General features: G+C 44.2%; 1 protein-coding gene across 5 annotated transcripts in view; it reads left to right on the forward strand.

The window, feature by feature from the left end:
• Positions 1-13,811, forward strand: part of FARP1 (FERM, ARH/RhoGEF and pleckstrin domain protein 1) — a 307,741-nt gene that overhangs the window by 234,450 nt on the left and 59,480 nt on the right. For all 5 annotated transcript variants that reach the window (XM_069601923.1, XM_069601925.1, XM_069601920.1 and 2 more), the window contains 4 exons: positions 2,744-2,841; positions 8,854-8,968; positions 9,818-9,965; positions 12,836-12,931. In XM_069601923.1, the coding sequence (XP_069458024.1) occupies positions 2,744-2,841; positions 8,854-8,968; positions 9,818-9,965; positions 12,836-12,931 (457 nt within the window). The remainder of the gene's footprint in view (positions 1-2,743; positions 2,842-8,853; positions 8,969-9,817; positions 9,966-12,835; positions 12,932-13,811) is intronic.

The raw sequence follows: 13,811 nt of genomic DNA on the forward strand, positions 1-13,811 counted from the left end.
AATGTGACTAAGAAGATAAAACTACCATGTACCTGTTGCCCAGAGCTGAGCATTGCTAGCACCTCAGGGAGAGCTTTTCTCATTTTTTTTCTGTGTATATATGTGTACTTTTCATCTCGTTTAATACCCTGGCTGTATTCAAATGTCCCCCTTTGTTGCTCAGATGTCATTTATATCTGCTCATCTAAAGTGAGATTCACCGTAGGACTCCACATTGCAACTGGTTGTTACAGCCTTTGAACCCCTTTTAATCTAGCAGAATCTCTTTTTCTTCGTGATACCATCTTGTTGAAAAAACTGGACCAGCTGTACCGTGAGATAACCTACCTCCTAAGTTTGTCTGATTGCTTCCTGTGTAACTTATTTCTCTGTCTTCTGTACTCCCTGCGAACTAGACCTCAGTTCTAAAAGCTTGTCAGATACAAGTTACACATTCTTGACTAGAATCCCCTCGTAGTGGGGTCCTGTGCTTTCTGTTTCATTAGTGATGCTGAGATTGATCGCTGAGTTAGGGTGGTAGCATTCTGACCTTTCCCTTCTAAAGGAAAGTCTTGTGAGTTTGTCTGCATTCAAATGTCCAGACTCCTAAGTGGTTTTTACGCCGAGAACAATCCTTGCCAGAGTCAGTAATTTCTTTAGAGGCCGTAGGATGAGTGTTTTATAATTGTTATTTTGTTGTGTTATTTGTTGGTGTACTTCTGTAAAGTAGAATTTTGCCTTATCCAGCTGGATTATCTGTGCCTGCTAAATCACTTCAGTTGTGTCTGACTTTTTGCAAGCCAATGGACTGTAGCCCACCAGGCTCCTCTATATTCTCCAGGCAGGAATATTGGAGTGGATTGCCATGTCCTCCTCCAGGGAATGTTCCCAACCCAGGGATCGAACTCACACCTCTTAGGTCTCCCCCATTGGCAGGCAGGTTCTTCACCACTAGAACCACCTATCTGTATATCGTGAAATACTCTTCCTACAGGAGAGACAGATTACATGCCAGTTTTTTGCCTTAGATTACCAATTTTTATTGGGCTTCCTTGATATTGATACTGGGCTTCCTTGTTTTCCTGATTGCTCAGTTGATAAAGAATCCGCCTGCAATGCAGGAGACATCGGTTCGATTTCTGAGTTGGGAAGATCCGCTGGAGAAGGGATAGGCTACCCGCTGCAGTATTCTTGGGCTTCCCTTATAGCTCAGCTGGGAAAGAATCTACCTGCAATTCGGGAGACCTCTGGATTAGATCTCTGGATTGGGAAAAATTCCCTGGAGAAGGGAAAGGCTGCCTCCTCCAGTATTCTGGCCTGGAGAATTCTATGGACTGAATAGAGTCCATGGGGTCACCAAGAGTCGGACACGACTGAGCAACTTTCACTATCACCAACTTTTAATACAGAATGCTTTAATAGACTCCTCAAATGGTAATACAGTTCATTTTTCCTGTTTTCTTTTTTTTTCCCCCTGAGTATTATAATGTAAAATTATGAAATTTCATTAGTACTCAAGAAATTTCATTAGTTCCATGTGTTTTGATTCACTTTAATCCTTCATGTTGCTGTTCACGTTGTCACAATGTTGGCCAGTGGACACCCCTTCCAGGTTTTTTCTGCCTTATAATAGAGCCTCTTTATATTTGCAAGCTGTTTGCCCTCTGGCATACCTAGATAGTCTAGGCTCACTCTGTACCTTTCCCTCCTCCGTGCCTGGAATCTACCATTTCTCCCTGCCTTTATATCCTTCAAATAGTAATTGTGTGAGAGCCAGAATCTAGCTGTTGAGGGTTGCTTGCTGCCAGTGTGATGCTTCTTCTTGACAGTGGACAAAACTAGCAAGGAAGGAAGGAACTGTGCTGAGTTGTGTCTAGCTCTTTGCGACCCTGTGGACTCTAGCCCGCCAGGCTCCTCTGCCCATGGGATTCTCCAGGCAGCCATACTGGAGTGGGTTGCCACGCCCTCCTCCAGGGGATCTTCCCAACCCAGGGATCAAACCCAGGTCTCTGACATTGCAGGTGAATTCTTTACTGTCTGAGCCATCAGAGAAGCCCCAAACTAGCAAATATCTTCTTACAAATCTGTGAGTTGATATTGATATTCTCAAATCAATTTTAACATCACCCTGGTTTTACTTAATTTCTTTGATTTATAAATCCATTTTTCTCTTCCACTAAAAATGTTTACTAGCTTTATTCTACCACGTAAAGAAAAGAAATTTTAAATAAATGGATTTTTACACATCTGGCAGCTTATGGAAGAAGCTGAGTGACTGTTCCACCACAAAAAAAGACACTCATGTGTTTCCAGTTCCATCGACAAGGCTTTTCCTAACCATAATAGCCTACTGTTATTGTCTGGGCCATAGAGCCATTTTTTAGTATATTTGATCTGTGAGAAAAGTTTAAATGTGTGCTATACCCCGCAAAAATATATAGGGTGGTAAGTTATAGTCTTAATTTTTATGGTTGTTATCTCTCCATATAAAATGAAGTGCATTACTCATTGTGTGAGGATTGCGGCATATGTCTCCCAGTGTTTTTAGGGAGGTGTGAATATTTACATTGCAGCCAGTTGCACCAGGAATTCCTCCCACCTGTGCAGACTTTTCTTGTTTTCTGGTTTACGTACCTTTCACCAGGTCCTCGCTGTAAAGGCAAACTGCCACGGTTGAGCCTGACTTTGTTGTGGAAACTCTGAGCCCTTTTTGCTGGATGCCCACCTCTCTGTGTATGACGCCCGTCTCTGCTTCTGTTTGTAGGTACCTCTTCGCTCTGCAGGTGAAGCAGGACCTGGCTCAAGGCAGGCTGGCATGTAATGACAACAGCGCTGCCCTCCTGATCTCGCACATTGTACAATGTAAGTTCCTTTGATCTCCTTCAGGAAGTGTGTGGGAAATACACAGCCATCTGCTTGGTGAGGGGAAATGACATCTACTGCAAACAATGTTTTCGGCTGATGTTGCATTAGCACAAAAGCCAGAGGCTGGAAAGTAACACTCTTAACGTCATTTAATACTCCTGTCCTTCCGTGGGCTTCCCTGATGCTAAAGAATCGGCCTACAATGCAAGAGACCTGAGTTCTATTCCTGGGTCAGGAAGATCCCCTGGAGAAGGGAATGGCAGTCCACTCCAGTATTCTTGCCTGGAGAATTCCATGGAGTCTGGAGGGCTACAGTCCACGGGATCACCAAGAGTCAGACTTGATTGAGCAACTAACGCTTTCACTCCCTTCCCCCAGACGTTGACCTGGGACTTCTCTGTCCTGGTGGTTGCCATGCTTTTCAAGATGGAAGATGTAATTGTTGAAAACTCAGCTGACTTGGATTCAGTTGAATGGATGGTGGCCAAGTAGACGAAACTAGTTCAGTCCTGTTCTTAGATTTAATATTCGTCATTGAATATGACACTTTAGCATTCAGACATAAGACATAAAACTGTCCAAGATTTCCCTTCCTGTACTCTGCTCAAGAGTTCAGTAAACCAAGATACATGACTCTGGATAGAATCCAAGTGATGCTTGAAGTAGACATTTTAACTTTCTTAAATACTAAATAAAGGATAATTAGATTGTGCTCATTCTAAGGCTTACTGACTACCCACCTAGGCATTTTTTTTTCTCTTGGTAAGGCAGAAGTTACTTTAAATACACACATTATGTTTCAGGAAGGATAGTATGTACATAGACCAGGGTCAACATATATAAACACTAGCATATAAATACTATCATACCATTTTAAAATTTCCATTGTATACAAAGCAATCCCATGTAATCAGGCCCAGCCTGTCCACATAGGTGCCCAATTAACAAGACTCCAAGTTTGTAGGAAGGGTCACTCCTAGTAGTCAACAAACTACTTTAGTCCAAAATGACAAGGTGTTTGTGGAAACCATGCTTATCGTCTTTTGTGTGTGTGCATGAAAGTGAAAGTCGCTCAGTCATATCTGACTCTTTGTGACCCCATGGACTATATATACAGTCCATGGAATTCTCCAGACCAGAATACTGGAGTGGGTAGCCTTTTCCTTCTCCAGGGGATCTTTCCAACCCAGGGGTTGAACCTGGGTCTCCCACATTGCAAGCAAATTCTTTACCAGCTGGGCCACAAGGGAAGTCCAAGAATACTGGAGTGGGTAGACTATCTCTTCTCCAGCGGATCTTCCCAACCCAGGAATCGAAACGGTGTCACCTGCTTTGCAGGCGGATTTCTTTACCAACTGAGCTATCAGGGAAGCCCTTTTTGTACATGGGCATGGTTGAATATCTACCAGACTTAATAGATGGGTGTTTTCTTATTAATTTGAAAAAAAAAAAAAGATGTGAAAAAGAAAGGACAGACACCCCCCCAAAAAAAGTAATCTTTATTAGACTTTACTATGTTCTAGTTCTTTGTATTATCTCAGATCTGTGTATTATCTCATTTAATTTTTGTAACAACCCCCATGAGCTCAGTGCTGTTTTCCCCATTTTAAACTGAGGACACTTCGGTGCAGACAGTTACCTAACTTTTCCCTTTCATGTGTTTGGTCTTCTGTCTTCTTACAGTAACAGTGGAGTGAGCAATGTTTTGAATCAGGCAATCCTCGTTTCTATTAGTTGATTGATCAGCCTGCAAGTTACAAAGTCCCTCACCTCTCTTTCCTTTGGAACAGGGGATTAATAGAAGCTGTTTCCTACAGCTGTGAAAATGAAACGATAGCATCAGTATTCAGAATACACTAGGAGTTCAATAAACGCATCCACCTTTCTTTGTTATCACTCACCTGTGGCCCTCCCTTTCCAAACAATGGGAAATTTTGAAATAAAACTTCCTTATTAGAACAGCCACTTCAGGAAATGTCTCCGACCCTGGGCTTTTGGTGAGAGAAGAAAAATTTACTCAACCATTTCTGATGCCATTTAGTCTTGTAGCCGCTTTCTCTTAGGCCCCTTCCTTTTAAAAGTCTGTGGTTAGAGTAAGCCACGCACATGGGAAGTGGAGGGTCACTGAAGTCCAGAAAGCCATATGCTCGCTCCAGGGGACCCTTTACCCCCAGACATCAACAAGGGCTCAAAAATCCCCTGAATCTTGAATTCTCCACAGGAGGTGAAATAGGTGGGTCCAGAAGTACTCCTGCTATTTCCGTTCTCTCTGATACGCAGTTTGGTGACACACTTTCAATATTCTTATACTTATGAAACCCTATTTCTGTATTTCTGAGCATCCCATACATTTATTGGGCTTCCCTGGTGACTCAGTTGGTAAAAAATCCACCTACAATGCCAGAGACCCATGTTAGATCCCTGGGTTGGGAAGATCCCCTGGAAAAGGAAAGGGCAACCCACTCCAATATTCTTGCCTAGGTAATCTCATGGACAGAGGAGCTGGTGCCCTACAGTCCAGGTGGTTGCAAAAGTCTGACACAACTTAGCAACCAAACCATACACCATGTCATAGAAGGAGAATCTTCTGTGAATGGTGTGTTCATTGAAATGATTGATCATTATTTACATGATCAGTACTGTAGAAGGGGTCAGTTCATCTCCTTTCTGCAGAAAGTGATATTAGTGCTGATGGAAAATTATCTCTACTGAGCTGTATTTTCATCTCATCTTTTCGTATATACACAATCCGATTTTTAAAAATTTTCCTCTTTTCATTTGAATGCACTGTCATCTTTCAGACATATTTTTCATTGGTTCCTTTGTTGCTCGTCTTAGATATCCCCTGTACAAACTTCGAACTTTTAATTTTCCCTAATCGACTCCGAGAAGACCAGTAGGACAAGCTGATGAAGAGAAGATTCAAACACTAGGTGGGCCTGTTTATAAGAGGACCTCTAGTGTAGCGTGGAGGCTGACTGGGGTGCATTTCAGCAGATTGTATGTGCGTCCAGTCTGAGGCTGTACAAGCACAAGTTTGCCCAAGTACATCTTCATGAGAGTTCAGGAAAATCACAAGATCTGGAGTTGTTCTTTTTATCTTTTGCTGAGAGTAGACTGATAAGGAATTCAGTATATACATCAGCTGATATAAGGGCTTCCCAGGTGGCGGTCCTGCCAAGGCAGAAGACATAAGAGATATGGGTTTGATCCCTGGGTCAGGAAATTCCCCTGGAGGAGGGCATGGCAACCCACTCCAGTATTCTTGGCTGGAGAACCCCATGGACAGAGCAGCCTGGTGGGCTGCTGTCCCCAGGATGGTAGAGAGTCAAACACGACTGAGGCGATTTAGCTTGCACGCATCAGCTAATCTGACACCTCTGATTAAAAAATAGCAAGTCATATCTTGAACACTTATCGATTCTCAAACTCTCCAGACATAAGCAGGTGCCACTTTCTAGTTCCAAGAAGAAAGCATGTGGGACAAAGTAAATTTCATAGTCATGTTGCCCTTGCATTTTAGGAGCTGAAAGGCAAGTGATTCCAAGGAAAAGACAGTTCAGGTGTATTGACCCGGATGCCAGAGGACAGACTGGAAGTCTTAACTCTTTTATTGAATTATGGAAAAGACTGTGTTTTGAAATCCATGTATGTTAAGAAACCCAAACTCAAAACTCATAAAAAAAAAATTCAGGGTTTAGGTGAGTCCCCACCCGCCCTTACCATATGCAGTCAGTCTTCATTGTCTGTAGATTTCATGTTTGCAAATGCACCTGCTCTCTGCCGTTTCTTTGTAGCCCCAGAATTAGCATTTTGGGTGCTTTCAGGGTCACATGCAGACAATGCACAAGATGGTAAAAACATCTGAGTCACCTCCCCCACACACCTCCCCAGCCGGGGGCCAGAGAAGGTGATGCTCTGCTTTCTGGTTTCAGCTCTCATACTGGAAACAAGTATCCTTTTCATGATCCATTCAGTGCCACACTTCTTGCGTTTCTGTGCTTTGTTGGTGACTTCCCTGTTTAAATGGCCCCCAAGTATCGTTGCTGAACCACAAGTGCAGGAAGGTTCTGACGTGCCTTATGGAGAAATAAGGGCTTCCCAGGTGGCTCAGTGATAATGAATCTGCCTGCTGTTGCAGGAGATGCAGGTTCAACCCCTGGGTTGGGAAGATCCCCTGGAGGAGGAAATGGCATCCCACTTCAGTATTCTTGCCTGGAAAATTCCTTGGACAGTGGAGCCTGGCAATCTACAGTCTGTGAGATCGTAAAGAGTCAGACATGACAGCGGCTGAGCCCACACACACACGTGGAGAAACACGTGGGTGCAGATATGCCTCATTCGGGCCTGAGTTACAGCGCTGCTGGATGTGGGTTTAATGTTAATGAATCAACACAGTGCATAAAAGAGGATGTATTTCTACAGACGCATACAGAAAACTCGGCTGGTTGATGAAAAAGTGTTTCAAGATTCTTAGAGGAACCTAAGCTCTTATTTCCCCTGGGAATAATGGTTTGGTATTCATTAATTTGGTATTTCATAGGGACGTGATAGAACACTGTTACTATGAATAGTGAGATGCACTGGGCTCTTTTGAGCCAGGAGAGAAGAGATTTCCGAAAAGACAGTGCCGTCATCATCAAGGCCGCCAGTGGGTGGTGGCAGCGTGGTGGTTCCCCCACTTCCATGTTGTCCTTTGTGATAGAGAGTGGCAACTTAGGGAGGAGGAAATTTGTTAAGAAAGGGCAGTTAGGAAATATTATTGATTTTGCCATAGCAGTCGGAAGCTCGCAAGTGATTGATTGTTCCAGTGGCCCAGCTGGTGCCAGGCGAGTTGGCACTGTTGGGTGCAAAGCAAATATTCTCGGGGGCTGTGAATTATAGCAACATATAGTGCATATCCTGCGTGATTACCAGGGTGCATTGCCCAAAGTGTGACAAGCTGCTTCACAAGACAAAGTGAAGGGTGGGTTTCATAGCAACGGTTAACTTGCTTTTCCTCTAAACAGCTGGGCTCCGTTCATTTTATTAAGCTTGCTACACAGACTATATGATAAGGCACACTGTCCCATCTGTACTGAATTGCTATAAACTGAGCTGGAGTTAGTGTTGTTAAAGGTACAATGATTACTTTAAAGCTCTATCCTTTAATTTTCCAGGTTAGAGCAATTAGGGGACTGTGTTGAGGTTACATGAGAAAAATAGGCACCCTCTTTCTTGTCGATGAAAATTTTGTAAGGATTTGCAGTCTGTTGGGTCATTTCTGATAATAAGAGCCATTTATTTTTACCAAATTAGATTAGGTACCTTTCATTGTTGTTCTTTAGTTGCATCCGACTCTTTCGCAGCCCCATGGATTGTAGTCCGCCAGGCTACTCTGTCCATGGGATTCTCCAGGCAAGAATACTGGAGTGGGTTGCCATTTCCTTCTCCAGGGGATCTTCCTGACCCAGGGATCAAACCCATATCTCTTATGTCTCCTGGATTGGCAGGTGGATTCTTTACCACTGAGCCACCTGGGAAGCCCATTATGTACTTTTACCCCTATTTACAATCATCTTTTCTCTACATGATAAAGCATTTAGGGTTTCCACTAATTGTTATATGTGCATTTCCAAAGTCGATTTTGTCAAGCCCTGAAAGTCAGAATGTTTTGATCCGCTTGTTTAGAATTTACTGCCTAAAGTAGAAGCAACCCCTAGTTGGGTGGGGAGGAAGGAAAACCGGGAACGTGGATGGCCAAAGATGAATGATTCTGAAGTTTTCTTTCCAACGGGTAAAGATGAGAAAAAGTGGAAACTGTCATCTTACATTGGCAGAGCTGTTAAATCCGTCCTCCCGTCCACAGCTTCTCACATCTCGCCCTTAGGATACTCACCAGCTGGGATCGCCTTATGTTCTTGGCTACTTTTTCCAGTTTACTAGCTGGGGAACAGTCCACTGGGAATGTAACAAACTGTGAAGTGTTAATCACATGTGGCTGGTTTTTCTTTCTCCCTTTCTTTGTAGCTGAGATTGGGGATTTTGATGAGGCATCGGACAGAGAGCATTTAGCGAAAAATAAGTACATACCTCAGCAAGATGCGCTAGAAGACAAAATCGTGGAATTTCACCATAACCACATGTAAGTCTCCCTTGTTGCTTCCTTTGAGCTGTTTCTGTCCTCCGACACTCATTAAGTACCTGTACACGTGCACAGAGTAAGTATTGGGAAGAAATATACAAAGAGGGAGGGAGGAGAGCCCAGAGGCTTAATCAGTGTTCTTACTTATCCTGGACTCTCAGAGATGCAGGTTACCCACTCAAGACCAAACCCCTGGAATCCTTCCTTGCTTTTTTGTGAGACAAGAATAACACTGGCATTTTAGAACCCTGTGATTTTGAGTAAGAGAAAGAGTGTAAGACCAAGTACCAGGAAATCAGGAAGGGGACCTCATGAACTCAGGACAACGTAAGAATAGTGTGGAAATGGGGAACCTTTGTTCACCTCCATTTTGGTTTCTTTCCTTTGATCCATAAAATATCTTCAACTATCCTCTGTGCCTCCTGTTTTTGTTACTGCGTTTCAAGGAAAGCACTTGAGTCCTGGTTGATAGTTGCCTTTGATAGTGTTGCTGTGAACTTTGCAAATTTAGGGCTATTGTTAAGTGACTAGAAACTTGTTTCAGCATGATGGAGTTTTGCTTTCATATGACCTTAAAGGAAACTCTTTGAGATTCAAAAAAAAAAAAAAACTGGCCAAGTATGACATTGACTTTGGGGGTTTTGTGTTACACAGGCAATACAGCTTTTGTTCCACTGGCTTGACTGTGAGTTATAAAGAACTGGAGGCTGGGTGTCGTCTGATCAGGTAGCCCCATTGTTAGTGATGAAACACCTTTTTATTTAGGAGGAGAAGGTGCTTAATCTTGAGTTCATAGACACAGGGAGTTCAAATCTCCTGGCCTTTCTCTTGATTTTTTTGTATTCTCAGTGGACAGACACCAGCAGAATCGGATTTCCAGCTCCTAGAGATTGCCCGCAAACTGGAGATGTATGGCGTCCGATTGCACCCGGCCAAGGACCGGGAAGGCACGAAGATTAACCTGGCTGTAGCCAACACGGGGATTCTAGTGTTTCAGGTAAGAGCGTTTAGAACCAGCTCGGTTCCCTTGGTGGTGGAGAGATAAGAGTTGACCTTCAACTCTGATTCCATGTTGGGTGGTCCAGGCTAAGATCTCTGATAATTATTTTTAGGTGACGAAGGGAACAGACAAACCTCGCTACTGGGTTTCCTGTTTCTTTCCATGCCCTCACACTTGCAGACTGGATTTCCTTTGCCCTTGCTCTGCTTGGGGAATCTGTGCTTGCCGATTTGTTTGTGTTTAGTGACTTTGTGGGCTTCCCAAGTGGTAAAGAACCCGCCTGCCAGTGCAGGAGATGTAAGAGACGCGGGTTTGATCCCTGTGTCGGGAAGATCCCCTGGAGGAGGACATGGCAACCCAATCAGTTCTTTCCTGGAGAATCTCATGGAAAGGGGAGCCTGGCAGGCTGTGGTGCATAGAGTTGCAAAGAAGCGGATACGACCAAAGTGACTTAGCACATTGACCTTGTAGGGTCACAGATATCTGTATCTCTCTGTGGACCTAACATAGAATGTAGTTGAATGGAATCGAGATTTCAGATCCACAAAGTAAGCACCTTTTTCACACTTGGTCATGATATTCATCTTATTTGTTAACCTAATTTGAGTTTGTTTGTTTGTTTGAATTGATTTGGATTTTACCTAAGTCAGCTTATGATTTCGCATTTACCTAACTTAGAGGATACAGCAATTTTATGAATTCCTAGATGCTGTGTCCATGTCCTGCTGTGATTTTGCAGCAAAACATACTGTTCTTGGACCCTTACCTGTGTTTTATGAAAGGACATAATACTCTGCATTCGGAAATGTGTGCACCCTTGATCACAGTGCTGCTGTACTGTTATTGATGAATGCATCTCTTTTTCTTAATAATATCATTGAAGTATTATTGACATGCAATTAAATGCAAACATTCAAAGTGTGCCATTCTTCAGTATGGGTAAGTTCTTAACCTTGTATATCCTATGAAACCGTCCATGAAATCAAGACAGGGAACATATGTGCCACCTCAAAGCTTTTCCCCAAGACTTTTTCTTTTCTTTAATTGAAGAACTTTTAATTTAATTTTCTTTTTTATAATCGATTTACAGTATTATAGTGCTTTCAGGTGCACAACACAGTGATTGAGTATTTTATAAATTATACTCCATTTAAAGCTGTTAGAAAATATTGGCTAGATTCCCTGTGCTGGGCAATGCATCCCTCAAGGCTTCTCTTTTAAACAAGAGTGCATAATCTGTGCTTCAGTTTCAAAGGGATATAAAGAAAGCATCTGCCTGGCTCATGAAGCAGGGTCAGATTTCACGCTGTTTTGAATGTGTAAACTCATGCATGACCTAAAACTTTTTTGAACTCTGCTGGATTGTGTTCCATCTCCCCTTTGTATTTTGCCAAAATAACCAGGGATTCTGTCTCTCCTGTATCAGATGTTTATCTGCATCTATGTGTTAGTTGCTCAGTTGTGTCCAGCTCTTTGCAACTCCATGCTAGGCTCCTCTCTCCGGGCAAGAATACTAGAGTGGGTAGCCATTCCCTTCTCCAGGGGATCTTCCTGACCCCAAGGATTGAGCCTGAGTCTCCCACATTGGGCAGGGTGGGTGCTTTACCACTGAGCCACCTGGGAAGCCCTCAGATGTTTACAATGAACCCTAATCACTACAGATTCATGTCCCAAGAGAAGTTGAAGTCGGTTTCCTCTGAGACAGTAGGAAGCAATGTTTTAAGAGCAGTGTAGCGTTTGAGGAGGTGATTGTCCCTAACAGTTCTTGACCCACAGACATAATCTAGGAGTCCCTGAAGGGGGGGAAAACATGACTATAAAACAATGTAGTTGTCAGTCCTAGCCTCCCATTTCAAAATTAAAACCCTTCAACATTTCTAAAGATCAGGGTAGTGGTGGGGAGCCGGGTAAGACGTGCCTCACAATTGAATTAATTTGCTTTGATTGTGTTTGAGACACTTGAAATGTAGAGAACTGCTCAGTAATGTAATCATGTACAAGGACTGTGTCTTGGAATTAATCTTCCTGCCAGTGCCTAATTGCTTCATTCCAGCCAATTTAAACAAATGGTCCTGGTGTTCCAGTGGGCTGGAGGAATTCTAATTTCAGCTGAGAGGATGGGACAGATGGGAGCTAGAATATGCGGGCTCCCCTCTATGGGTTCCCCACATCCCACCTGGCAATTGAAGATGAGGATACATGCATCCCTCCCAGAGACTGTTCTCTAGTATCAGAGACACCCCAAGGGTGGGGTGTCCCTCTGTCCCATGCTGCGGGAAGCCCGCCGGGTCCAGGGGCAGAGCGATGTGGACAAAGTGTGATTGCCAGCTGGTCTGTTGCTTCTGTGGCTCCTGGTTTAGGCACATGCCTGGGAATCTCATTCTGCTGCAGGGACCGTATGATTTAGAACAAATTAAAATCTTGCCATGCTGCAAGTTCCGCATGGGTAGAATGAAGATAAACCCAGCTCACTGGGCTTTCATGGAAGGTTTCACAAGAAAAGGCCTGTAGAGGACTTGGGACTGTGCCTGGAACTTGCTCAGTGATGGTCCCTAATAATTATGGTGGTTGTCATGGTTATTATGTTTATTTATCTTTCTCTTTTATCAGCCACTTGGTCAGCCTCTTCTCTCCCTGGAGGCAGACTTAAGTGTGAAAGTCAAATCATAGAATTCGTGCAAAACAATGAGTCTAGGAAGGGAGCGGGTATCACTCACAGCCACAGAGCCCTGGAATTCTGCAGCAGGAAGCATTCTTATGAACGGTCACATCAGCTCTCCTTTCTGATCCCTGGGAGCAAAGCAGACCATCTCCCGTGTTGCTTATCATGCAGTTCCCGGCTCACCAGCTGATGCCTCTCTTCTCAGGGTTTTACGAAGATCAATGCCTTCAACTGGGCAAAGGTGCGGAAGCTGAGCTTCAAGAGGAAGCGCTTTCTTATCAAGCTCCGCCCGGACGTGAACGTAAGTGCCTCTCAGGAACCTCCGTGGGGACAGGACTTGATGTTCCTCAAGTGAACTTGAGTCACCTTGGGGTGGAGTGGGTCTCACTAGGGTGCAGGTGTAACCTGCAGCCAGCAGCCCTCCAGGATTCTGCTAGTCTGTGCGGTGTGTCCAAAGGCTGAGCCACTCTACAACTGCCATCAGTAGACAGGGCACAGATGTGTGCCTGGGAGGAGTCACTTCCTTGTGCACAGACGTGTGCACATCTGACACCCCCCTCCGCAACCCCGCTTTGTAGTCGCTGTGTCTCCAGCCTCGGCCACTCCTGATCCCGTTCAGCATTCTGCCATGTTCCAGGCCTGTCTCTGCCCATCCAAGGGCCCCCCACCCCTGACAGTGCGTTCTCAGGAACTGACCCAGCCCCTCCAACACAGGCTGCCCACAGACCCTCTAAAGATGTTACTCACATGGCACTGGGTCAAAAAAGGAAGAAAGCATCTTCTCCGTCCACCATAAATAGGGATGGAGGTGGTGATGACAGAGCACTGGTGTCCCCAGCCAGAACTGGAGTACTTTTTTCCCATGGCGGGACAGAGATTATAAATGGCAGTCTAGGGTTATAGTCCCTTGGACAGCAAAGGTCCATCTAGTCAAGGCTGTGGTTTTTCCAGTAGTCATGTATGGATGTTGGACTATAAAGAAAGCTGAGCGCTGAAGAATTGATGCTTTTGAACTGTGGTGTTGGAGAAGACTCTTGAGAGTCCCTTGGACTGCAAGGAGATCCAACCAGTCCATCCTAAAGGAGATCAGTCCTGGGTGTTCATTGGAGGGACTGATGCTGAAGCTGAAACTCCAATACTTTGGCCACCTGAGGCAGAGAGCTGACTGATTTGAAATGACC

Source organism: Ovis canadensis, chromosome 10 (genome assembly GCF_042477335.2).
Source record: "Ovis canadensis isolate MfBH-ARS-UI-01 breed Bighorn chromosome 10, ARS-UI_OviCan_v2, whole genome shotgun sequence".
Lineage (NCBI taxonomy): Eukaryota > Metazoa > Chordata > Mammalia > Artiodactyla > Bovidae > Ovis > Ovis canadensis.